General features: G+C 32.8%; 3 protein-coding genes across 4 annotated transcripts; 1 reads left to right on the forward strand and 2 right to left on the reverse strand.

Annotated features, from left to right (window-relative positions):
* The first annotated feature begins 5,119 nt into the window (after positions 1-5,119).
* On the forward strand, positions 5,120-8,719 carry LOC123192305 (glycosyltransferase BC10). Its single transcript, XM_044604801.1, has 2 exons — positions 5,120-6,153; positions 7,744-8,719. The coding sequence occupies exons 1-2, from the start codon at positions 5,599-5,601 to the stop codon at positions 8,386-8,388; spliced, it is 1,200 nt and encodes a 399-aa protein (XP_044460736.1). The 5' UTR covers positions 5,120-5,598; the 3' UTR covers positions 8,389-8,719.
* Positions 8,720-10,012: 1,293 nt separating this feature from the next.
* Positions 10,013-12,870, reverse strand: LOC123193336 (pentatricopeptide repeat-containing protein At1g10270-like). Its single transcript, XM_044606237.1, has one exon. The coding sequence runs from the start codon at positions 12,790-12,792 to the stop codon at positions 10,378-10,380; it is 2,415 nt and encodes an 804-aa protein (XP_044462172.1). The 5' UTR covers positions 12,793-12,870; the 3' UTR covers positions 10,013-10,377.
* A 3,254-nt stretch (positions 12,871-16,124) lies between these two features.
* On the reverse strand, positions 16,125-22,784 carry LOC123192264. Of its 2 annotated transcripts, XM_044604746.1 has the most exons (16): positions 22,678-22,784; positions 22,400-22,542; positions 19,363-19,476; positions 19,075-19,134; positions 18,863-18,964; positions 18,676-18,759; positions 18,473-18,591; positions 18,271-18,372; positions 17,955-18,071; positions 17,725-17,790; positions 17,505-17,571; positions 17,294-17,347; positions 17,118-17,207; positions 16,846-16,905; positions 16,728-16,766; positions 16,125-16,622 (listed from the first exon to the last, which is right to left on the reverse strand). In XM_044604746.1, exons 2-16 carry the CDS (start codon positions 22,415-22,417, stop codon positions 16,503-16,505), a joined length of 1,212 nt encoding a protein of 403 aa, XP_044460681.1. In that variant the 5' UTR covers positions 22,418-22,542; positions 22,678-22,784; the 3' UTR covers positions 16,125-16,502. The 2 variants fall into 2 exon arrangements, with proteins under 2 accessions (XP_044460681.1, XP_044460682.1); XM_044604747.1 differs by lacking the exon at positions 22,678-22,784 and having other exon boundaries at positions 16,125-16,375; positions 22,400-22,640.
* Between the last annotated feature and the right edge of the window lie 3,068 nt (positions 22,785-25,852).

Consider the following 25,852-nt stretch of genomic DNA (forward strand, 5'->3'; position numbering starts at 1 on the left):
TTATTATTTTAACTATAATATGATTACTTAAACATATAAAAAACACTAGTTTAACTATAATCGGAATCTTAATTAATTTTAAATTTTAAGGAACTATAATATTATAAAATAGTTTTAATAGAATTCTAAATAAATTGAGTTTTTTTCAAGATAAAAAATCTTTAAAACTATTTATTACGTCACAAGGAGTAACTTAGGTTGCAAAAAAGAAAATTTTATATATATAATGATATGAGTTCAAGTTTCTTTTGACGATATTTCGAAAGTAAACTCTTAACTTACATTGATTCAATAATTATAGAATTAGTCACTAAAGTTGGGGTTTGAGTTACTTGGTGTAGTTAGTTCTGCTTCTTTAGCGTGGTCCGGTTTATGTGAGATTCCTTGTTACAAACAAAAAAAACTATTTATTATATTAATTAAATCAAAATTTAACTCTCCACAACTATGAAACTTGATTCTACATGGTTTTTCACAAACACATTATCTCATTATACATGAACATGTCACATCAAATTGCCCCATTCTCATGTCATAACGCCACAAAAACTATGTCATCCACTTTTCCTTTCTCTTCTCGTGAGTCTTATTTTCTTCGTCTTTTTCACTCAATCTCCCTCTTTTTTTTGAAATTCCTTTGACCTATTTTCTTTTAATACCTTAGACTTGTTTTCCTTCAACGCATTGAAGGTCTTGGTCCTCCATCGAAAGGATGCTTGTTTATAAAGATGATTGGATGAGAATATTGGTTGGCAATTGGTGGTGAAGATGATGAGAAAAGAAAGAGAAAGGTTGTTAGTTGGTTGTAACACCCCAGGTCCAATAACCCAGCCCACTGTTAAGATATTGTCCACTTTGGACACACAGTCCATCATGGGTTTGCTTATGGGCTTTGCAACCCAAAACGCGTTTTAACAGTTAAGGAGCTCATAGACTATTTAACCAATTCAATTCTCCCACCACTAACCAATGTGGGATCCAAAGACAGAGCACACACAAACCCAGTATCTCTCCCGTGCTTTGTCGATGTGGGATTCGCCTAAGGGAATCACATACACCCCCCCTTACGGGACTCAGCGTCCTCGCTGAGGTTTGCCCCACCATCGTTTAAGAGGACACGCGGAGTTGCTCTGATACCATTTGTAACACCCCAGGTCCAATAACCCGGCCCACTGTTAAGATATTGTCCACTTTGGACACACAGTCCATCATGGGTTTGCTTTTGGGCTTTGCAACTCAAAACGCGTCTTAACAGTTAAGGAGCTCATAGGCTATTTAACCAATTCAATTCTCCCACCACTAACCAATGTGAGATCCAAAGACAGAGCACACACAGACCCAACATCTCTCCCGTGTTTTGTCGATGTGTGATTCGCCTAAGGGTATCATATTGGTGGTGAAGATGGTGAAACTTGGGAAGAGGTGACGATGATCAATGACGATATTGTTGGTCAAAATAAAAGGAGGAGAGAGGATGACTGACAATCAGTAGTAAAAAACTGAAGATGAAAAAAAATAATAATAAAGAAAAAAATATTTTTTAGAAAAAAATTATAATTATAATTATAACTATTGGAGGATGAATTGGAAGATTAAATATTTTTGAAGGATAAATTGGTCAATTTAAATTCCATTTTATAGGGTATTCATATAACTTTAATAAAATTAAAAACACATTTTTCATTGAAATGTGTATTAAAAGATGAGGGTATTTTGTCATTATACTAGCAAAGGATAAAACAATGATTTACATAAAATCAAATGGAATTAACTAACGGAATAGACGAAAAATTAGATTTTTCAAACTTAAAAGAGTGAAAATTGGTTTTTTCACCAAACTTTAGGTGGGAAATAATAAGTTGGCATATTGTCTCTTACTCTTCTTTTGTCTTGTTTACCTAGTTACACTAAATTTTGTAATAGTTTATAATAAAATAATATACTTAAATTAGATACTAAATATGATATATTATTGTATTATTGAGTGATTTTAAATTAATAATAAAATAATACCCAATCATATGACAATACATCATTATTAATATCTAATTTAATGTTTCTTATAAATATATATAAAATCACTCAATAGTTTAATTTACTTCTAGTTGGTATTTTTATGTGAATAATAAATTGTTTAAATGTTAGATTTGATTGGAGTTGAACTTTTCATTGTAATTTTCCAGATTTTTTCCATTCACATGTTTTATATAGTTAATGAAAATGAGATAATTTTGACTAGGATCATATTTGAATTAAGTTATACTTAAATATAAGTTGATTCAAGTTTGATTTAAATTTATTATAATAAACTTGAATTGAATTTTGAGTTGGTTAGAAGAATTATTAAAAAATTATCTATAAAATAAATAATATTATTAATATAATAAATAAAAGTAGTATAAAAAGATTTGAGATAAACTTAAGTTATATTATAAAATTGACTTAAATCAAGCTAAAGGTCAATCTAAGCGACCTGACTAAATTTGAATTTTCCTTTAATTTTGAGAAAGGATTGATAATGAAATTATTTTATAATGGAGTGAATAATAATATATATGCCAATGCTGTTGATGATTAAAGAATCTGACTTTTGAATAAAGTATTTCTTAAAGTAAGACACTTACAATGATTACGTGGATGAATAATAACGAGTAGGACACTAGATAGAACATAAGGACCTTTGAAGACTTTTATATCCCCCTAAACTAGGTTGGATCTAGGGATGACGATTAAGACTTCCAGAACCAGTCCTTGGCTAATCTTTCTCTAATTAGGAAGATAATTTTCTAATTGAACATGAATGAATACGAGAATTGCTAAGACCTTTACGGATAAAGATGGAGTGAGAACTAGATAGATTTATCTTTGCTTATTTCTTTCTTGGATTGCCCCCTAATTTACATTTCTCATAAATATTTCAATATTATGTGAAGAGAGGAAGAAGTGTGGAAGGAAAGGGAAGAAAAAATTTTCTTACTAGTAAGGGAATGAGATTTTCTATCATCCTTGTATTAAGAATAAAAAAAGTCTCTCTTATAATAATTAAAACGAGAATTAAAGTATTTAACGCCTTCTCATTTTATTGTCATCCTTAACTGAATTCAATTTGAATCAAATATGTATAAGGTCTAATTTGAAATAAATTAGATTTTAAAATAGTTTACTTAAAGATCAAGAGAAAATTAAAAATTAATTTAAAAATAATTTAAATTTAAATGTAATCTAAATCCGTTTAAACTCAAATGTTCAAATCGAATAAACTCAATTCATTGGATAAAAACATAAATTTGAACTTAAATAACTTGTATCAAATATAACCTTATTTATAACTAAGAGTAAGCATTATATGGGCTTTAAAATCACTAGTTGAGACAAATTTTATAATATTACACGTAACGATAAAATTATGTTTATCTACTTTAAATATAAAATTGAGTATATATTTTAAATTAATAATAAAATAATATTTAATTATATAATAATATATAAATATATATTTATTTATGTAATTAAAATAAATATGTATAAGATTGTTTTTACACATGATTTGAAATTAAAAAAATAATAAGAAACAATATTTTGTAATTATTAGTAATTAATTAAAAATTATAATGATAAATATAATTTGTCCAATGAACAAAGCCCACTAAAATTGGCTTAGCATGCGCCCACTCAAAGTCCACGTCAGCATCACAATGGGTTAAGGAGGCCTTTGTTTTTCAGTCTTATTGTCAAATGTCAATTGTACATGCGCTTTACCACCAGGTGAGCACCTGAATCTGAATTCTAATTTAAAAATAAATTAATACTTAAAATTTTATTTATGAAATTAAAAATTAAAAATAAATTAATACTTAAAATAACAGTTGTGTGCGCAGAGCACGCTAGATCGCCAATAGACAAGATTGATGACGGATATTGAAATAAAATAATTCAACGAATCTGTTATGGTCAATGAATCAAATTGATCAGGGGATGAATTAGTTTAGATGAAATGATTTAAAGCTGAATTAGATAAATAATAATAAATTATAATAATATTATGTGTATTTTAAATAAAAATAAAATAATATTTAATTAAATTTAATATATATAATTAAATATTTATTATAAGTATATATAATACTGTTTATTTTGTTAGAGTTATCAAATCAACTTTTTAGTATTACATGATTAAACTTATTTTAAATTTTAAATTATATCATATTAATATTATTGAATCGATTAATTGATGAATTGTTCAACCCTTATACCCACTTTTTGATAGGATCAAATTAAGGTTTAGGGTAATGTTTTTGAAATTAAATCGGATATTAATCAAATGGAAAGGGTAATTCAATTTAATTAATAGTGTGATTGTTCGCCTAGTGATTAAATTAGATAATTATTTAAAAATATTATTCAAGTAATTTTATATAATTTATTATTAAACATATAATCTAACTTTAAACATGTAAAAAATCATTAATAGTGTGATTGTTCGACTAGTGATTTTTATTATATTGACCAATTAAACATGGTAAAAAATCAGTCAAACCATTTGATCTAACTTTAAAAATGATTTTAAAAAAATTAATTATATTTTTGCTAATTATTTAATAGATCAGAGTAATTGGTTAAATTGGATTTTTAATACTATAAATATTGGACTTATATGAAAGAAAATCTTAAAACTCATATGTTTTAAAAATTGATGTCCTCACCCTAACATCAAACTTGACGTAGGATTATATATGAGTTGAGCCAAGTCTAAAAACATGTGTCAATTTAAATTCTATTTGAATTCTAAAATTTAAATGATCAATTCAAATTTAATGAAACTCTTTCAAATTAGTTGAAGAGTATTTTATAAATTATAAATGAGATAATTAATATTACTAATTAGATCAATAATATATTTAATATGATAAATAATATTATTAACAAAAAAAAATATTATTAATAAAACATTTTAAATAAATTTAAATTAAATTATTAAACTAAATCTTCAATTTAAATTGGATTTAAATTAAGTCGGGCTCCATTTTGGGCCCAGCTAGTATGAACACACTGTTCAATTTTCTTATTACAGCTTGATTCTCCGCGTGCATTCCTGATACTTTATATTGCGGTTGTATTTTTATATCAATTTCTGTATCAATTTCCACTTTCTTCATCTTCCTCTCTAATTATTTGTCTCTCCAAATCTCACACCAAAACGCTCACACTCTTTCAGAGGCTCTTCAAATTCCTTTTCCTTTTCAACCCCGATCGCCACAACCACCATCACCGCCACCGCCGCCACCTCTACCAGCTGTCACTTCCTTCCTAGAAGTTTCAATCTCTATATCCCCACCAAATCAATACTTCACTCTTTCATTCTGCCTCCATTCCCATCTTAAATCGTGATCCCATCTTCCTCCATTATCAAAGGAGAAAAAAAAACCTGCCCGTCAAAGATCTAAACTTTAATAGTCTTATTTTTGTACCACTCTTTTTCCTTATTACACAAGTATCGGTTTTACATTTTTTACAGCTCCATTTTAACTTTTATACAAGAGGGTTTCGCTAGTTTTCTTTGAAAAACCATTTTTAAATTTTTTTTTTTTTGTTCTAATTATGAAAAATACTACGGGAAGGGGGAGAGGGGAGAGAGATGAGGGAGAGAAGTACATGGGGTTACTGAAACTAGTACAAATTTTATCATTTTTAGTTGTTTTTGTAGCAGGAATTATTATAGGACTAGCAACAAGTTCACACATGAACCAGTTTTTCACATCACAGTCTTTGTTATTTTCAACCAATCGTTTCTCAGCAATTTCTCAATCGAGTATGGAACAAAATTGCTCAGTAGTTCAGACTTGTGAGGACATTGATTACTCGAGGTTTGAGAAGTTTATTCATCCTGAAAAACTGAGCCATAAATTGTCAGACGATGAGCTCTTGTGGAGGGCTTCAATGGTGCCTTATAGGGAAGATGAATACCCTTTTCAGAGAACTGTTAAAGTGGCTTTTATGTTCTTGACAAGAGGGCCATTGCCCATGTTGCCTCTGTGGGAGAAATTTTTTAAAGGGCACGAGAAGTATTTTTCGATTTATGTTCATGCTCTTCCTGGCTACAAGCATGAAGTTTCCAAAGATTCTCCCTTTTATGGAAGGCAAATCCCAAGTCAGGTAATTTTATTTTTTTTTTCTGGATTCATGGGTTTTTTCATATTTTGTTATTATTGATGATGTTGTTGTTGTGATGTTGATGGTTTTAGTTGGATTCTGTTCTATGTTTAAGAAATAAGATAAATTTTATGAAACTATTGAATGGTTCTTATGATTTTAGGCAAATCCCATGGACGGTTTAAGATAAATTTTATGAAACTATTGAATGGTTCTTAGGATTTTAGGCAAATCCCATGGCCGGCTTTCTTTTGTAATTTATTGTTTTATTTTGGACTCTTCTGCATTTCATATGGTTGTTTAAATATATTTCTTTGGAGTTTCTTATTTGTATAATTCTGGTGAGGCTGATGGGTTCTCATGATTGGTTTGAAATAAGGTAGAATTCTGTGTTATAGTTCTGAGAGAGTTTTTGATTGATTTATTAACTTAAGTGGAGATCTCTTATAATTTAAGGAGTTTTCATGCTTCCAGAGGATCTTAAATCATTGGGTCTGCTTGAATCTTAGTGCAGTCTGCTGGAGGTTGACAAGAATGTTCTAACAAGAATTCGCTTGTCTTAGGGGTATAACAATTTTATTGTTTTGAGTTAGGATGAAATACAAAATTTGTGGTAACAGTAAGGGGTAAAATGGATTTTAGAAGAAGGGATTTATCCACTATCATTCAAGAAAATTTGGAGATACATAGAAATGAATGAAGAATGAGAAAACTTAGTGCGGGCCGAATTTGAATGGTATGCATCATGTTTTTAGAAGGTTTTGGGTGGCATGAGAAGTTACTCTATGAAGGACCATCAAATATGAGACTTTGTTGTTTTAACTCCTTGAACAGAGTGCTTTTTGTAAATCTCTTCTATGGAGTAGAAATACGCTATTGAATGTTGCATTTAGGAAGCCAAAAGATTGGAAGTATATAGTTTACTGCCATCTTTTTGGCTGAATTTGTGACTCTATAACTTGTGCTTTTTTAGAGTCTGTGTGTTTAACACAATTGTACTAAAAGTTGCGATCTCTGACCAAATCAAAAAGAAAAAGAAACTGTAATGGTTATAACTGCTATGCAGTTTAGTGTTTTTTTTTTTTATCTTTGCAGTTTTTGTGTTAGAAATCAAGCAAAAATTAAGATATAAGAACTATATATTTGTGGAATAGTTGGAAATCATCACTATTTATCAGCCAAATTTGAACCTATGATTCTGAAAGTACTTGAAATTAATGTGTCGATAAACAACAAATAGGTTGGATCAGTCAAATGGTTCAGGTGACCAATAATGATTGTACTACTGATTTTTTATCTGTACATGGGACTGGGTTTGCAATGCAAAAATTCTCAACTTAATTGTGCATTGCCTTCTGCTTTATGTGAACCATGTCAAATGTGTTAATGCCTCTAAAATCTTGTTGGGCCTCAAGAATAAAGACATGTTTTCTTTCTCTCCTGTTAAGCAGTAGCATCTCTCATCATGTATAAACATGAAAAATGCTATCAACGTCTGGAACAATAATATTGATGGTTGAGTAGATGTATTTCCATGTTTATGATATTTTACTGTAATTTCTGATATGAACTGTTCACAATATTTATCTTCAGAATGTTGACTGGGGAACAGTTGAAATGGTTGATGCTGAGAGGCGGCTTCTAGCCAATGCCCTACTAGACTTTTCAAATGAGCGGTTTGTTCTTTTATCTGAGAGCTGCATCCCAGTCTATAACTTCCAGACTGTCTACAAATATCTCACTGGTTCTGCCCATAGCTTTGTTGAGTCATATGATAGTCCCTCCCGTTATGGGCGTGGCCGCTACAGCCGCAGGATGCGTCCCGATATCAAGATCTATCAGTGGCGGAAAGGATCTCAATGGTTTGAAATGCATCGAAAGGTTGCGATATATGTGGTCTCAGATGTCAAGTATCTTTCCATTTTCAGGAAATACTGTAAGCCAGCCTGCTATCCTGATGAGCATTACATCCCAACTTACCTGAACATATTCCATGGATCACTAAATGCAAACCGGAGTGTAACTTGGGTTGACTGGTCACTCGGGGGCCCACATCCGGCAACATATGGGGCAGAAAATATAACGGAAGGTTTTATAAAATCCATAAGGAACAATAATGGCTCATTGTGTTCATATAATGAGGAGCAAACAACCAAGTGCTATCTCTTTGCTAGGAAGTTTGCTCCAAGTGCACTAAAACCCTTGCTCAATCTCAGCTTCACAGTGATGGATTTTTGAAAAGCCATCGGCGTGGGGATTTTCGGTTTTTATGAATCTAGAGAGCTTTTCTCATGGCTCATAAATTTTGTTAGGTTGAATTGATCTCTTTGTTTCTTTTTTTAACGAAGTGTACAGGTTTGTGTAGAGAGATTTGAGTTCAGGATTACCATGTAGACATTGCTACTGTATTGGCAAATTTTGAGAGAAATTATTGTGAAGAATATAAACATTAGTATAGAAATTTGACTTCTTTTTATTGTTCCTCAAGTGCAATGTCTCATTGTCTTGTTGTAGAACATGTATTTTTTATAATCAAAATGATCGATCTCATCAATGGCTCTTCAAATCATCATTGTTTTTGTTTTTATGTGCGCTAGAAAATGGTTTTCATAGATAGGTCGGGCAATTGTTAAAAATTTTCTGAGTGATTTGGCAGATGGTTAGTGTCCCTTATCTGTGCATTGTTTTTACGGGTGAATCTGAATCAAGTTAACTCAAATCTTAACTTGGTGTTCAGTTCAAACATATTGAACTCAAGTTGGGTTAGTTCTAACTCCATCTATATATTGTTTTTTGATTCACCCATTTTATAAAAAAATAATTATAATAGAAATAAAAATTGCAGCTTCATGATTTCATTATTTTTTGAACAAGCTTTTGTTTCATCTGACGTTTTAATTACAGAATGGTAAAAATGATTTTTTGATTACTATTATGACCTGCGATCATTGAATTATATTATCAGGATTGGATTCTATTTGTGTTACCTGAACCTGAAATCAAATTTAAATTAAATAAACTGAATTCAAATAAAGATTAAACTTGTTCTTATAAATTGAGTTGAGTTAGAGACAATTCAAATATTTAAATTCGAACTAACTCAAATCAAGCCCAAAAATTGTTTTCGAACCAAGTTCAGACCTCAAAGCTAATCTTGAGCTGGGCCTTACTCAGGTTCAGCTTGAAACAAATTCAGCGTTAAATTCAATACCAGAATTAATTATCTCAATTTTGCTTTAGTAGTCCTTAGATTTCATTGGGGAGTTGGGACTTTGAAATTAAGCAAATTTATGCCTCAAATCATCTTATTTGACTAACCACTTTCGAAGACATACCAAATTGATTTATCAACATATATTTAAAAATTTACTTGGAAATATATAAACATGACTAGTAAGAAACAAACATAACATCACTTCTTATCTCTAATGGAAATGCTATAATGTCAGTTTGGTAATATTTTCAAACATTCTACAGCCGTTGATTAACAATTATAAAAATAGTATCAATCCAATCCAACGATTGTCAGGCAGCTTTGCCACAAAGTGCCCTCGTCAAGACATGCTGCCACAAACAATCACAAGCCAACACTTCACAAAACAAATGCACCAACCAAGAATATTGTATTCAAACATTGAAGTAACTGGTGGAAACCAGAAGCACTTACATTCTATAATTATATACATTGTAAAGCATACCACATAAAACTGTGCTTAGTACTTGAAACATTATTTCTTGTATTTTTGAAATACGGCAAAAAATATAGTGAAATCCTAAAATAATTACCAGCATACTGGCATGAGAGTAATATAATGATTCGATTCAAGGATTTCAAACAAGAAAAAAAAAATCATATCAAAGGTATCAAAGAATAACTTGTTAAATACCAAAAATAAGCCAATTCGAGATGGCAAGTTTCCCATACAAAGTAAACGAATCATGTCATATGACATATAATAACTCCATGAGAACATAACAATAATGCAGCAGTTCTCTTGCTTGCACAACTTAATTCATAAATTAGAGACCAGGTCGTTCGATATATAACTTTGTGTATTTAAAAAAAAGCAGGTACCTGTTGGCTGCAATCGGTTGGTGGCTCTCCTGCCATTTAAGGGGTCCTGATGGATTTTGTTCTGCTACTTGAGGGGATCCAAAAGGTGGCTGCTCCATTACTTGAGACCAGAATGGCTGTTGCCTTGATATTTGTGGTTGCCAGGATTGCTACTACCTGATCATTTGCGAGGGTCCTGATGTATTTAGTTCTGCTTCTTGAGAAGATCCAAATTGTGGCAGCTGTGTCATTTGAGACCATGAAGGTTGCTGAACTGCCATTTGTGAGGGTACTGATGCATTTTGTTCTGCTCCTTGTGAGGATAAAAATGGTGGCTGCTGTGTCATTTGAGACCATGATGGTTGCTGTCCTGATATCTGAGGTTGCCAGGATTGCTGTTGACCTGCTATTTGCGAGGGTGCTAATGGTGGTTGTCCTGCCATTTGAGGTGCCACATTTTGCCGCTCCGATGATGTTTGATGATGGAGTCCAAAAGATTCTTGCCCTGGCAATTGATTGGCTGAAGGCTGCTGTCCCCACATTTGATTTGGCCCTCCAGAATGTTGCTCACTTATCTGACTGGGTCCTAAAGGTTGTTGTCCCATCCTTTGATGCGCTACAAATGGTTGCTGCCCTGCCATTTGATTAGAACCAAAAGAGTGTTGTCCTGCTATACGATTTGATCCAAAGTGCCATTGTCCTGCCGTTCCATTGGATCCTCCTACAGGGTGCTGCCCTGACATTTGATTAGGTCCTGAAGACTGCTGTCCTGACATTTGATGTGGTACAAATGGTTGCTGTCCAGTCATTCGTGGTAATCCATTCATTCGAGGTGGTGGGCGAGTAGTAGCATATCCCCATCTATCCATATTTAGAAGTCTATCAATCTCCTCACCTCGTCCGGCATCCCCGAAAGTCTCACGTACAAAATCCCGGAGTACAGGGGTAATACCAACATTGTGCCTTATCATTTGATCAACTATATCCCTACTCAAGTCAAATAAACCTTCATTACACAGACCCCGGACCACAACATCATATATCAAGAAGTCTGGTTTAGGATCTTTCTCTCCCATTTTTGTCAAGATTGGGGCACAATCTGCAGCCTTACCTTTGTCAATGAACTCACTAAATACCCTTGTCCCAAAACTCACAACCACCCTGAAACCAGACTCCACCATCCGGTTGAACAACTGCAAAGCATCATCAATTCTCTCAACCTTCAAGTATGCATCAATCAATGTCCTATACGATGTGGCATCTGGTGTCACACTCTTTGAGCACAATTCAGCAAACAGTTTCTCTGCCTCTTCTAACATCCCATTCTCACAAAACCTTGCAATAATATTATTATACCCTGCAACATCCATACTGAAAGGCTTGGATTTTGGATGTGTGCCGACCTTCTTAAATGTATCAATAGCCTCTGAAAAATTCCCAAGCTTAAAACACTCATTCACCATAATATTAAATGTATCTGAATTCACTGCCTGGATATTGGGTGGCTGATGATTATCCAACATCTGCTCAAACAAAGCCTCTGCTTCCACTTTCTTTCCCCACCTGAGCAAAACCTCCAAAAGGGTGTTACAAGTAACAGGAGTCATCCTAAAATTCCTATCCAACAATGACTTATACGACTCCATTGCCTCCTTCTCTTTCCCTTGCTTAAACCACCACTCCATATACGTAGCATTGACAACCCCATCATAAACCAAACACCTTTCTCTCAACTCATCAAACAACTCGTTTGCCTTCTCCAGATTCCCCAAATTCAAAAACCCAGATATCAAATTATTATAAACCAAAGAATCCGCTCCTTGCCCTTTATTCAACATCTCCCTCAACAAATCCACAGCCTCCATGATTCGCCCCAAATCAATCAAACCTTTTGTCAAATGCCTATAAGTCACAGCACTGGGACTAAACGGTGCCGTTTCAATAATCTTCCTATAAACTCTCAAACCCTCATCCACTCTACCTTCATCACAATGTGTATTAATCAAATTATTATAAGACACAACATTAGGCACAATATCAAACTGTTCAAAGAAAAATGCAAACAATGCAACGGCGTCCTTGTACCGTTTGGCCCGATACATCGCTGCGATAATCGCGTTGCAGGTGAACACTGTTGGTCGTGTGCTCGAGAACACGGCCTGACGCGCCAGGTAAGAAGCCGCATCCAGGTCGCCCGCCCGGATGAGAGATTGCACGCGGTTGTGGAGGTTAAGGCGGGGGCCGACAAGAGCCGACGTTGAGTCCGGGAGACGTGGGGCGTTGGGATCACGAGCCACCGGGCGCGTCGGGTTAGGACGGAGAGCGTGCAGCGGCGGCTCGATGCGGAGCCGGCGTTTTCTACGGCGGCGCTCAGCGGCAGCTTCTTCGGCGGAGGAGAAGGCGTAGGTACGGGTGAGAGTAGGAGCAGAAATGGGACTAGGGTTAGGGTTAGGGTTGGAATTAATTTGTGGGGTAGCAGAGTCGTGGGTGAGGTTGTGGAAGTGGTGGTGGTGGAGAAAGGCGTTGGAAAAGGAGGAGGAGAGACGGTAGTTGTGGCGGTGAAGGAGACGGAAACGTTGGAGGGGCATTTTGGGAAGAGAAAAAAGACTAAGAAACGGTTAAACCCTTTGGTCGTGAGCGAAGTGAGAAGAAGATTTGCTTAAACCCTATAGAGAAGATGAAGTGTTTTTGAGGCCAAAAGACTTAATCGCACCCACGGTTTAGTGTATGTTCAAAGTCCCCCTCACAAAATTTCAAAGACCCAAACACTTATTATTTGGTTAAAATTTTTAGTTAGAGTTAAAGGTAAAACTGTTATTTAATAAAAAAATATTTGAAAAACTAAAATTTTATCACATTTTCTCCTCTCAGATTAAAAATATAACAATTTTTCTTCACCCAAAGTTTAAAAAGTTATCGTTCCCCCCCTAAGGTTTCATTTCTTCTCATTCCTTCTCTATCAACCATCTTTCGGCCAACCTCCCACTTGTCGGTGCTCCCTCTCCTATCTCGGACGAAGGTTTAGCCACAAAGTGACCACAAATGCTATGGATTGTCATACTTCATTTAGATTCATCACATGACGAATCTTGGCCTTTGATTCTACCATGAATGCATCAAAGACGCTCGGGAGACATTTGTGTTGGTTGAGATTCATCACACGACAGATCTGACGAAGGTGGGAGGTTACGTCTTCATGGATTTGACAGATCCGTCGCTTCGTGGTTGTGTCTTCGTTTGAGATGAGAGAGAAAACGTCAGTAGGTGTGAGGTTGGCCAAAGAATGGTTATCAGAGAAGGAAGAGGAAGGAATGAAACCCTAGAAGGAAATGGTCACTTTTTTAACTTTACATAAAGAGAAATTGTTAGATTTTTAAACTAAGAGAGAAACGTGATAAAATTTTAGCTTTTAAATATTTTTTATTAAATAACAGTTTTACCCTTAACTCTAACTGATAATTCTTATAGAAGAATGGGTGTTTGAGTTTTTGAAATTTCATGGGTGGAAGTTTAGGTATACACTAAACTTTGGGAGGGAATAAGTTTTTTGGCCTTTTTAAAATAATAATATCATAAAGGCCAAAAGACTTATTCTCATTCAAGATTTAGTGTATTCCAAAACTCTCACCTGTAACAAAAACTTAAATATCTACTAATGAGTTGTTAAAGTTAATAAAATTTGTTAATTTTAGAAGTAAAATTATCACTTAACTACTGATATTAAAAAAAACAAAACTTTATCTTAGTTTTCCTCTTAAACCCTAAAAACTAACAATTTATCTTAAGATTAAACTTTGAAAAGTTGCATTTCCTCACTTAAGGTTTCAATTTTTTAAGGATAATTTTTAGATGAATGGTCAGCTTCTCCAACGCTCTCTATCCCTCCTAGTGATGTCCCTCTCTCTAGGAACTTGAAAGTTGTCTCTCTTAGCACGATTCATCCAGACAAATAACAATATCTCTTATAATCAAACTTTGAAAAGTTACATTTTCCCTGTAGGGTTTCAATTTTTCAAGGACAGTTTTTTGACAACTGGTTGGCTTCTCTAACACTCTTTATCCCTCCTGGCGATGTCTTTCTCTCTCCAACAACTTGAAAGTCATCTTTTCAACGTGATTCATCAAGACGAATAACAATTTTTTCCTAAGATTAAACTTTGAAAAGTTGTATTTTTCTTTTTAGGATTTCAAATTTTCAACGACAATTTTTTGACAAATGACCGACTTCTTCGACCCTTTCTATCCTCTTGGCGATGTCCCTCCTTCTTTGACAACTTGAAAGTCGTCTCTCCTAACATGATTCATTTGGTTAAATTAACGAATACGAGTGTATTCGTCAATTCATCTGAAATTAACGAAGACAATTCATCTTTGTCTACACGAAGACTCGTCAGCGTCGTAGGGCGTCGATTGCTAGAGAAGGACAAATTTTGCTAGAAAATAAAAACCCTATAGGTAAAATGCAATTTTTCAAAACTTAATCATGAGGGAAATTGTTAGTTTTCTAAATCACAAGAAAAAATGAAATAAATTTTTATATTTTTAATGTTATTGGTTAAATGATAATTTTATCCTTAAAATTAACAAATTTTATTAATTTTAATAACTCATAAGTAGATATTTGGGTTTTTGAAATTTTATGGGTGGAGGTTTGGGTATAAGTCTTTTGGCCTATCAAAAAATTGTTTAACCTTGGCTATGGATTAAAAATGTAAATGGGCCAAGGCCTAACACCAAGTAAATGGCCGAAGACCCAAATTCAAGCTTGGATTGACCAAACAGAGTTTGATCTAAGAATTGGGTCATTTACATAAATAAGTCAAGTTTAAACTTTAATTAGTCGATGTTAATTTCACCAATTTTTTAGTTTAAAACTGATTTCTTATTGAGCCTCATTCAAGTTCGCCTAAAATTGAATATAACCTTATAGGTAACCTTTGAAAGACTCATTATAAATACCTATTGAGAAAAACAACCAAATAACTTACTTTAACATCAAGGATTTGTAACCCTTGTGCTCATATGCTGCTATTCGTATCAAGCTGAATGTTAATTGTATACACGAACAAATGATAAGAGTAACTATGACTTAGAAAGATGTAAATATCTTGTCATCTACTTTTTGTTGTATCTTATATCAAACGATGAAAATCTCACGTTACTATTCAATCTAAGTTGGTCAAGTTTGAATTTATATTTGAATAGAATAAACCAAAATTGAGTTAAAAAATGGGTTATTTTAATAAATAAATCAAATTCAAGTTTCAACTTATTGATCTTAAACTGCACCTTATTCAAACTCAACTTAAATTAAACACAACCCTATTAATAACCTTTGAAAGGACCATCATATACCTACCAAGAACAACCACCAAATAACTTGCCATAACATCAGAGGGTCTACCGCCTTGTGATTTGTGTTCTAATATTCGCCCCAACCTAAGTGCTAATTGTACATACACAACGACAAATGGTAAGAGAAAATATGACTTATTTCAATACAAATATCTTGTCATCTAATTATAGGTGTACCTTATATCCACACACGAAAATCCTATATTACTATTAGGGATAGATTTGATCTAAACCAAAAATGAACAAAACTAAATTTAAAATCAATTCAAATTCATTAGTTCAAAATCAATTCAAAATGAAAGAATTGGAACTTAACCTTGATCTAAAAACAATTTAATTTTAAATTCCATTAAAAAAGTCTTTATGTTAAAACAAATCCAACCCTAAACTTGTTCAATCACATTGGAATTAGAGCTTCAATAACTAAAATCAAATCCAATCTCTAGTCGACACTACTATTCCTCCATATAGCACCATTCATTTTGGATAACAAAATAACATGATCGTTTTATAGCATAAATATCCCAGAAATGTTGCAATTCCAAATTTTATTATAAAATTGGAATTTAAAAATAAAAATCTATCTTCATTAAATAAAACACCAAAATTAGGATAATTTCACATACACCCACAAAAGTTATATATTTACAATAAAGCCACATCTGCAAAACAAGATTTACATTTGTATCCACAAGGAATCCACGAACAAGAAGCCAAGTTTTCACATCTCCTTTGTTCTTTAATTGCCTTGAAGATATTTTCTAATAATTTAAAGAAAGAATGAAGCAATTACCCCCTTCAAGCATAAGAAGTCACCTGCATTTCCACAATTCGAATGTGTTTGGCGTCACCAAAAGAATGGAATTTGTATACATGGTAATCTGTATGTTCGGAATGTGTCGAGTGACCTTCTGAATGATTGGATGAATGCATGATAAATAGATTAATGACTAGTTTCGTTTAAAAATGGCCAATATGGATCGACCCAACATCTATCCTCCTCCACGGCGACTCTCCATCTTTTTCTGAAGATTTGCATTTCAATGAAGGACTGTCTTCTCACCTGCAAATATGCATTATTATTTGGCAAATGCTATGGACATTGACAAGTTCATTCTATATGCCTGTATGCACACACAGTAGTGTTACAATAACGAAGCCAGCTTACCTCTGGTCTGTTATCAAATCTGCGGTATGAAGATGGTGGCTGCAGTTCCAAACAACTTGTTACGCACAGATAAAGAAAAACGTGTGGCATGGTAATATGAGGTTCAAAGTACACATACCAGTGCTTCTGGGTTTGACAACTGGTCCTGATTCGATGGAGCTTGTCCAACAGGGTTCAACTGCCAAAGCAAATATTGTTAAAGTGAGAAACAAATTGGGATGGATTAGAGGTCATAGTGAATTATAAGGTTAAAATTTTTTATGTTAAAATGTTGAAATATGATAGAAGAGAGAGATCACAAGTTGATTCCGTTGCTTTTTTTAGCAAAAGGCAGTTAAAACAGAACTACTGCCTAAAAATTCTGCTACTGATATTAATTTGAAAACTTGCCTCATGTTCGGTTGTGACACCAAGCGTTGGAAGGCCCATATGGACAATGTACTCCGAATCAACCACACCGACGTTCTTGGTTCGATCACCCTAAAATGTATTCTAAAATCATTAGTATGGTAGCTATGGCTTGAGAATATGAATTTTGAAGAGTTGTGTAAGAGTCGGAACGCTACTTGTGCACAATAGCCGAGCTGCATATCCAGGCCCCAAGCATGGATCAAGTCATTCTGCAAGGAAATAAGACAATTAGAGCACAATACCAAAAGGGATCGAGCTGTACTCAAGTACAGCAAGCACCAACAAATTTTTTCCCAGAAGTTTATTACCCACAAAAGTAAATAACTAGACAAAAAGAAAACTTTACTACACCTATTAAGCTCATACCTGGATCATATACCATGAACATCTCCATGCAGCTCTTGAAAACACAGGTGCCATCATTTCCACCCATCTGCATAACAGATTCCATTTGCTGCGTTAGAACCAACATTATTTCTCTACTCTAGTAAAAACCGGAAAAAAGCAAAGGAAGAATCATAATGGATCATTGATAAAATGCAAAAAAAAAAAAAAAAAAGAAATCACACAGTTGGTGACACATTACCCGATGCATGGAGGAGCCGTACTGTGGTCATCGCACCTTCCACTGCCTTTAAACTTATACATTCTCCTGTTAAGAAGTTCAATAAAGAATGTTGTACTCATCAGATGCCTTGCACGATAAAGTCTCCAAGATGTCATATAAAGAATGACTGAAGTACTGGAATGCAGATGCTGATTTATGACATTGACTAAATAAAAATATGCAAGTGAATTCACTAGCTTGTCACAAACCTGTGAGCTTTTGAATTTCTTCTACGTGCAGTGATCTGATGATGCACCTCTGACTTAACAGGGTCGAGGGCTGGCTGAGATATTTCGAGCCCCTCTTCTTTAACAATGGATATATATCTACCAAAGGTTCAGCAACAATGTACAGTCACAAAAAAAGGTTCAAAATGGCCAAATAGGTTCCCAATTCATCAAAATAGCAAAACGGTGAACACAAAATGATCTAAAACCTGGAACCATAATTTTTATATGTATTCGTGTTGAGATCTCTTTGAGAATGCCATAGCTGATCCAAAAGGCTAAGTCAGATTATGCTTACCGTCTAGGATTAAAATTCTCAATGCCGATGTCCTCATCCCAGAGAAATATATAGTCATATTCGGCAACAATGTCTGGATGCAAGAAACGTTTCGCAAACCACCTATCATGTCATAAGCACCATCTTGTTTAGGAATTATGTATAAATGCACAAGCATTAACACATGAAATCCGGGTGAATTACAGGTTCGATTCATTATTACCATTTAGTTTGATTCACGGCAGATACATGAATGGCACGCTCGGCCCATGCTAAATCTTTCCATTCGTCCACAACACCATCATAATGGAAAAGCATAACAACGAAATCTTTTGGAGGAAACTGCAAAAAAGAAACAGAGTATTAAGAATAAAACTAATGAGATCATTCTGAAAGCAAAAGCGGAGCTAGAGAAGTCACCAAAACCTTTCTAATAATTTTATCGACAATTTCTTTTTGCTTAATGCCAACCGCAACGGCTAACAAGTTCATTGATGACTTCGGATTTTTCTGGCAAAAAAATTTAGAGGACAAGCAAAGACAGTCAATAACACAGCAAGAAATGTGTATAGGCATCAACTCTGCTAAATGAGCCAAGAATGGCTTCGCATACACGTTTCATAGTGGAGCTCCACAAAGGCTGCATTTCCAAGTTTGACATTTTGGCAACAATTCCTTGCGGCAATGCCTCGGTTCCATGAGGCCTGCATTGGTTCTGGGTAACAGATATCCAAGGAGAAAAAGATTGAAAATCAGAAAATATTTCCAGAAACTTTACATGCCACTGACAGAACAAAGTCTTTTTTAACATTCAAATGGACAAACCTTGCAAGCATTAGAGCTAGCTTTCTGCATGTTATTAATCAGTCCCCATCTCATTATTTTCTGCAAATAAAATCCGCAATAAGTCAAATTTAACAAAACATCTCGTAGCAGAAGACCAATATTCGCTCATCCACAACCGGTCGGTCTGCATCTAGTGTCTAAAACAATCAGTCATATCAAAACGTTATCTTGTCAAGCTTGCATTTGGCAACGATAAAAACCAACCCTATGTCATTGTGTTCTGCAACATTCTGGACAACAAGAAATCATTTATAAAGAAATACTTACTTCCTTGTGATCCTTCGCAATGTTGCCAACAAAGAATGCACCGCAGATCAAAGAAACTGCAACAAACAGAGTGAAGAGGCACGACCGACTTGCAGGATTCGACAGTGCAGAAGCCTGACATTAGTAGTTGCATTTTAGTTGCATAGTGGTCTAATGATTCACTCAAATAATGAAAAATACATCCTAAAGATAATGGTTCTCTTTGTAGAAAGTATAATAAACAATGTCGCTCTATGAGCACAATCATGGAGTCGGGACTTGGGACACATCCATTTGTCCATCAACACAACATTTCTTTTAAATCAAGAAAACTAAAGCAACAATTATTCAAAAGTACAAAAATGAAGTTCTGCATGAGTAATCCGAATGCCAAAAGCATGAGTCTATACTTTGTACAAACAATCAAAAGGTTTATTCATGTTTAGAATGATTTAAGTGAAATTAAGCAACCATCTGGAAACTTGAAACAAATTTTGAAACAAACAAACTTAATATACACATGTTTTCTTCACAAATGTAAAACCATGTGCACTAATAAATAGTACTAATTTGTGTACATATAATGACATGTTATCATGTAATTGAGTGTTATTTTATTTCTAATTCAAAATCACTGAAACACATAGTGACATATCATTGTTAGTACACAAATAATACCCACTGTTAGTACACATAGTTTTACTCGAAAATAATAAAACTATATGCATTAACAATGAATACTATTAGTATTAACGATGACATATCCCTATGTTATTACGTGATTTTGAATCAAAATGTTTATTCATGTTTAAAATGAATAAAGTGAAATTAACTATCTAGAAACTTGAAACAAATTTTGAAACAAACTTAATTTACACAATTTTTTTTCACATGAGTAAAATTGTGTGCACTAAACAATGAGTACTAATTTGTGCACTCATTATTAGTGCACATACTCTTAATATTTTCAAGTAACACTATGTATACCAATAATGAGTATTAATTTATATATTAACAATGATATGTCTCTATGTGATTAAGTAATTTTAAATTAGAGATAATATAACACTTAATCACATGATGATATGTCATTGTTAGTGCATAAATTAGTACTCATTGTTAATGCACATAGTTTTACTAAAAAATAATAAAACTATATAAACTAAAAATGAAACTAATTTGTGAACTAATGATATGTGTCACAATGTGATTGGAGGATTTTGAATTAGAAATATAGTACCACCCAATAACATGGCAACACTTCATTATTAGTATACAAATTATTACTTATTGTTAGTACTAATTAATAATCATCTAATCACATAGCGACACATTATCGTTATTACACAAATTAGTACTCATTGTTAATTTACATGATTTTATCGTTGTTGAGCAAGGCTAACACCAAAGTCAATTTTGGTTGTGGTCAAAAGTAAAAATCTGACAAAAATAACATTGTTAATTTGAATACTTGTGCAAGTAGAACAAAAGTGTTATAAGAACATAAAACATGAATTAAACATTTAATATTTTGAAAATCTGTTATTTTCCTTTTTTTTTTTCTGGGCTACCAAACAGGAGTTTCAGATAAAGATTCTTCAAAAGCAGAGAAATTTATTAAAAATACAAAAAGCAAAACAGAAAGAAGAAGAAAAGCCTGAACTAATATCTCTATTTGTTTAGTAAAAAACAAAAGCACTTTTAAGTTCTCACCCAACAAACTGAAGAGAAAAGAACTTTTCTAAACAACCAAACAGGAAGAGAAAGCATTTCCCAGTTGAAAAGAAATATCCCAGCGAAGTAAGGGGAAAAAAACTAAACTTCATAAACTACGGAAAGTACTTTCTAGTTCTCACCTAACAAACAGAAAGGAAAAAGCACTTCCCAGCTTAAATTGAAAAAAAATTGTAGTAACCAAGCATAAGCAAGATGAACTCCCCAGAAACCTAACAAAGTAAAAAGGACTTCCCCAATCACAAAATGGAGGAAAAAAGCACTTCCCAGCAATCAAAGATTGGCAAAAACAATTTCCCGTAATGCAACAGAAGTTAAAAGCACTTCCCATGAGACATCCACCAAACCAAAGAGAGAGAGAAAAAAAAAAAGGGAATTCCCAGAGAAGGAAAATAACTAAAAAGCACTTCCCACCAGGCATATGCAAAAAAATCATTTCCCAGTAAGTCAACAGACGTAAAAAAGCACTTCCGATAAAGCAAACACAAGCCAAAAACAAAAGAAAAGCACTTCACAGAGAAGGAAAAAAATTCCCGCCAGCCAAAACACAGAAGCAAAAACAACTACAAGAATCCTAATTTCCCTTTTGGTCTTGAATCGGTATGTTCTACTAAAACTCAAAAATAAAATATTAAAAACACACAAATCGAGAGCTAATAGAAGTGAGAATCTTCATTGTTGCATAAGAAAATAAAAGCACTTCCTAGAGAAGCAAAAGTTTTCTCCCAGAGACCAAACAGAATTCATTCCCAACCCACCCCCGCCAAAAAAAAAAAAGCGCTTCACAGAAAAGGAGAAAAATTGCCGCCAATAAAAAAAAAAAAAATGAAATCCTAATTTTCCTTTCGGTTTCGAATCAATATGGTCTACTAAAACTCAAAAATAAAATATTATACACACAAATTGAGAGCTTATAGAAGTGACAATCTTCATTGTTGCATAAGAAAAAAAAGCAATCCCTAGAAAAGCAAAAAATTTTCCCACCAACCAAACATGGCTAAAATCATTTCCCAGCAACTCACCAGAAGTAAAAAACACTTCCCAGAATCAAACAGAAGTTAAAAGCCCAAATAAAAGCACTTCCCAGAGAAGCAAAGAATTTTCTCACCAACCAAACATGGCTAAAAATCATTTCCCAGCAAGTCACAGAAGTAAAAAAGCACTTCAAAGAAACCAAACAGAAGTTGAAAGCCCAAAAAAAGCACTTCCCCGAGAAGCAAAAAAAATCCCACCAATTCAAAAATTCTTCATTTCCCTTTTAGTATTGAACCAATATGTTATACTAAAACTTAAAAAAAAAAAGCAACATAAATTAGGAGCTTACAGATATAAGAATCTTCATGGTTGCAGAAGAACTCCAAAGCAAGAACACCAACCAAAACTCCAATAACTTCAAGTCTCCAACAACAATCCCACCAAGTGCTTAAAAAAAGGCCCTTTTCTTTCAAGTCTATTTTCTTATAGTTTCTATTCAACAAGAAAAGATGGTCAGGTAAAGAAAAGAATCAATTGGAGAAAGTTGGAAGTGGGAAGAAAAGTAGGAATAATATAAAAGAAAACCAAAAGCCAAAAACCCCAAAAGGCATCAAAACGGTGTCGTACCTTCAAAGCTACAAACAAAACATATATTCTTTTTACTTCTTAACCCACCAACCAACTAGACTTGCCATTGAATGTTTGATTTTTTAAAATTTAAAGAAGAAGAAAGAGACCACCTGAAAAGTAATTAGTGGGATAATAAAATTGCACCCTCATATTTTGTGTACAAAAAGTTAATCCCTCTAACATAAAAATATAACAAAAACATCCTTTCCTTGTGCTTAGTTTAGTCCCATCTAATCCAATCATTTCTTTAAAAAAATTAGTACAAAATAGTTGTAACTCCTAAAGTGTGTCCTAAATAAGCTATCAATGTTTAATAATATGACCAAATATTCACTCAGTCAAAGGTCTAATCCAATTCTTTTTTTATTTGATCAATCGAACTAAAATATTATTGATAAATATAAATAATATATTTTATTATAATATCGAAACAATATATTGAATAAAAAATAAAAATATATATGCCTCACATTCAAACAATTGCAAAGTTTTTTCATTTTCCTTATAGTATAAAAAATCAGATTAAATAAAAAAAAATTGTATAACCAAATAGATGTATCAACAAAATCCACATAGTGCACATTGAATAATAAATGCAAAATATATATGGAAATGAAATCCACAAAAGTAGAAACATTTGTTTCTATATTGAAATAACATACCTTATTAAGATTTTTTTGTTTAAAGATGCAAATGTATTTATGTGATCAAATATCAAAATCAACCTTAAAAATGTATGAAAAATTTTACATGAACAAAGTTAATTCAATTCTACATGATCAATGCACAAAATATAAAATATTGAACTAAATAAATTAAGAGTTATAGGAATATTTGATTGTGTTATGTTTTCTATATCTGTAAAGTTTTTTTAATTTGGTAATTAGTCCTCCTATCAATTGAATCAGATAAGCTCGAGATTTGATTGTTCAACCTTAAAAATTTAGTTTCGAAGCAAACCCAGTTGAGTAGGTCCAATTAATAGGCCTAATAATTATCCTTCTTCTCTTTAATCCTTTCTAATGCTTTATGTATCCATATAAGTCTCTAACTTGGGTGACTAGTGTTGCTATCCTTAAACATCTATAAATGACTTTTTTTTAATGAGTAAAACTATCATTATATTTAATAATATACTAATTTTTGATAAGGTGAATTTGTCAATGTATAATTGGTTGGACTCTTCCATCATAGGTCAATAATCTCTAAAGCTCATAGTGTCCCTGGACAATTTTGTATCATCACATTGAGCCCACCAGAATATCTCATTGGTATATTCATTTAGCGGGTTTTATTAAATTAAGTGATAATCAATGTGGATTCACATCACTTCTAAGGGATAATTTGAATTATAAAAGAAAAAATTTTATATATAAAAAAATATAAATTTAAGTCTCTTTTTAATTTAAGTAAGTTTTTCGTTTAAAAAAAAATACGTATCCATATAAAATTTTTTTTATAACAACCTATAAACCTTAGTATGACCTGCCTTAAAGTGAGATCATATTCCTTCGGACAGTGCTTTTTTACCCTCCAAATCTATTCAAATATATTATCTTAATATACAAAAAGTAAATACTGTATCGTCGTACACAACAAAATTCATAAAAGTAAAAAATGCCTTAAACATTCGGACAATTAAATTCATAGAATTTAGGACTTATGGTTAATTTTTTAAACTATAGTGACTTCTTTGTCACCAAAATAAATATTAAGGACTTCAAAATTTTTTGTTGTGTCGTTCGTGTCGTGGAGTTTGAACTGGAAACTGAAACACGGAGTGCTACGCGGGGCGAGTGTTTGGAATGTGGGAAAATGCCTCCCAGCTTTACTCGCGCGAGTGAGGTTTAAATATACTCGCTTTTCATATTTACACATGTATTTTAAATCTTTATTTAATATAACATATGTTATGTTTTATACTGAATTTAACCTGGCGAATACAACCATGATTTTGTATCCGGATCAGATTTTGTATCCGGATCAGATTTTGTATCCGGTTAAAAAGCTTGTAGAGACCAATTATGTCTACATTAGTGGGAGGGTTAGATCGATCTAAATCAATGATTTAATATAATTTGTTTAATTTAATCTCAAATTAATCTGATTTAATGATTTAATTTAATTTTAACCATGATTTAGTTAGGGTTTGAAACAGTATAACTATTAGAGAGATAAAAGGCTACCATAAATTAATAAATGATATGAATGATTTGATTTGGCCATTTGGGTTTCAGTTAGTTTCAACAAATTTAATTGATTTCTATTAATGGTAATTTTTAGAGATTTTATTAATTTCTCATTTGGTAAAAAAATTAATTAATAACTATGACTTGAACTGAATATAAATTTTACATGATTTTTTATTAAATACTTATACACAAGGAGGCCAAAAGATTTATTCCCAACAAAGGTTTAGTATATTTTCAAACTTGTATTTGAGTTTTTAAAACTTCACAAATAAAAATTTCCCCATAAATTTTCACAAATAAAATTTTATTTGTGAAGTTTTAAAAGTTCAAATACCCACCTATAAATTGTTAAAAGTAATAAAATCTTTTAATTTTAGAAGTAAAATTATCATTTACTAGGTGATATGAAAAAAATAAAATTTTGTCTCAACTTCCTTTTAAACCTTAAAAACTAACAATTTTCCCTTAAACTTAAGTTTTGAAAAGTTATATTTTCTCCTTTAAGGTTTCAATTTTTCAATGACAAATTTTTGGGATAGTAGCCTTCTTTGATGCTTTCTTGGTGATGTCTCTACCTCTCCAACATTGTCTCTCCTTCTTGGTCATCTCTCTTGATGTCAAGTTGTTCGACTGGACGATCAATCGTTTGTCTGGAAACCATGGTGCAAATCCAAATCATTTGTCTAGAAGCCTTCTTTAACTAGACGACAAAAGCCATTTCTCCTTAGTTAAACAACATTCCAAATGAAAACCTAGACGTCATCATCTAGGCCAGACGAAGAGTCTTTGTTGGGTTAATCTTCGTCTTTGGCAAGCTTGGGCGAAATCATCACTTTGAGAGTGATTTTCATTCGTCTAAACTCTAGTCGTTGGAGGGAGAGAGATGGAGAAAATAAACCCAAGGAGAAATACAATTGTTTAAAACTGAAGTATAAAAAAATGTTAATTTTTCAAATCAAGAGAGAAAATAAAATAAAATT

This window comes from Mangifera indica, chromosome 12, assembly GCF_011075055.1.
Source record: "Mangifera indica cultivar Alphonso chromosome 12, CATAS_Mindica_2.1, whole genome shotgun sequence".
Taxonomy (NCBI): domain Eukaryota; kingdom Viridiplantae; phylum Streptophyta; class Magnoliopsida; order Sapindales; family Anacardiaceae; genus Mangifera; species Mangifera indica.

Coding starts and splice junctions, on each gene's coding strand:
- LOC123192305 (XM_044604801.1), top strand. CDS start 5,599: ATGAAAAATACTACGGGAAGGGGGAGAGGGGAGAGAGATGAGGGAGAG. Junction 6,154..7,743: donor GAAGGCAAATCCCAAGTCAG/GTAATTTTATTT, acceptor ATTTATCTTCAG/AATGTTGACTGGGGAACAGT.
- LOC123192264 (XM_044604746.1), bottom strand. Junction 18,965..19,074: donor CTAGCTCTAATGCTTGCAAG/GTTTGTCCATTT, acceptor TCTGTTACCCAG/AACCAATGCAGGCCTCATGG. Junction 17,791..17,954: donor AGAAATTCAAAAGCTCACAG/GTTTGTGACAAG, acceptor ACTTCTTAACAG/GAGAATGTATAAGTTTAAAG.
- LOC123193336 (XM_044606237.1), bottom strand. CDS start 12,792: ATGCCCCTCCAACGTTTCCGTCTCCTTCACCGCCACAACTACCGTCTC.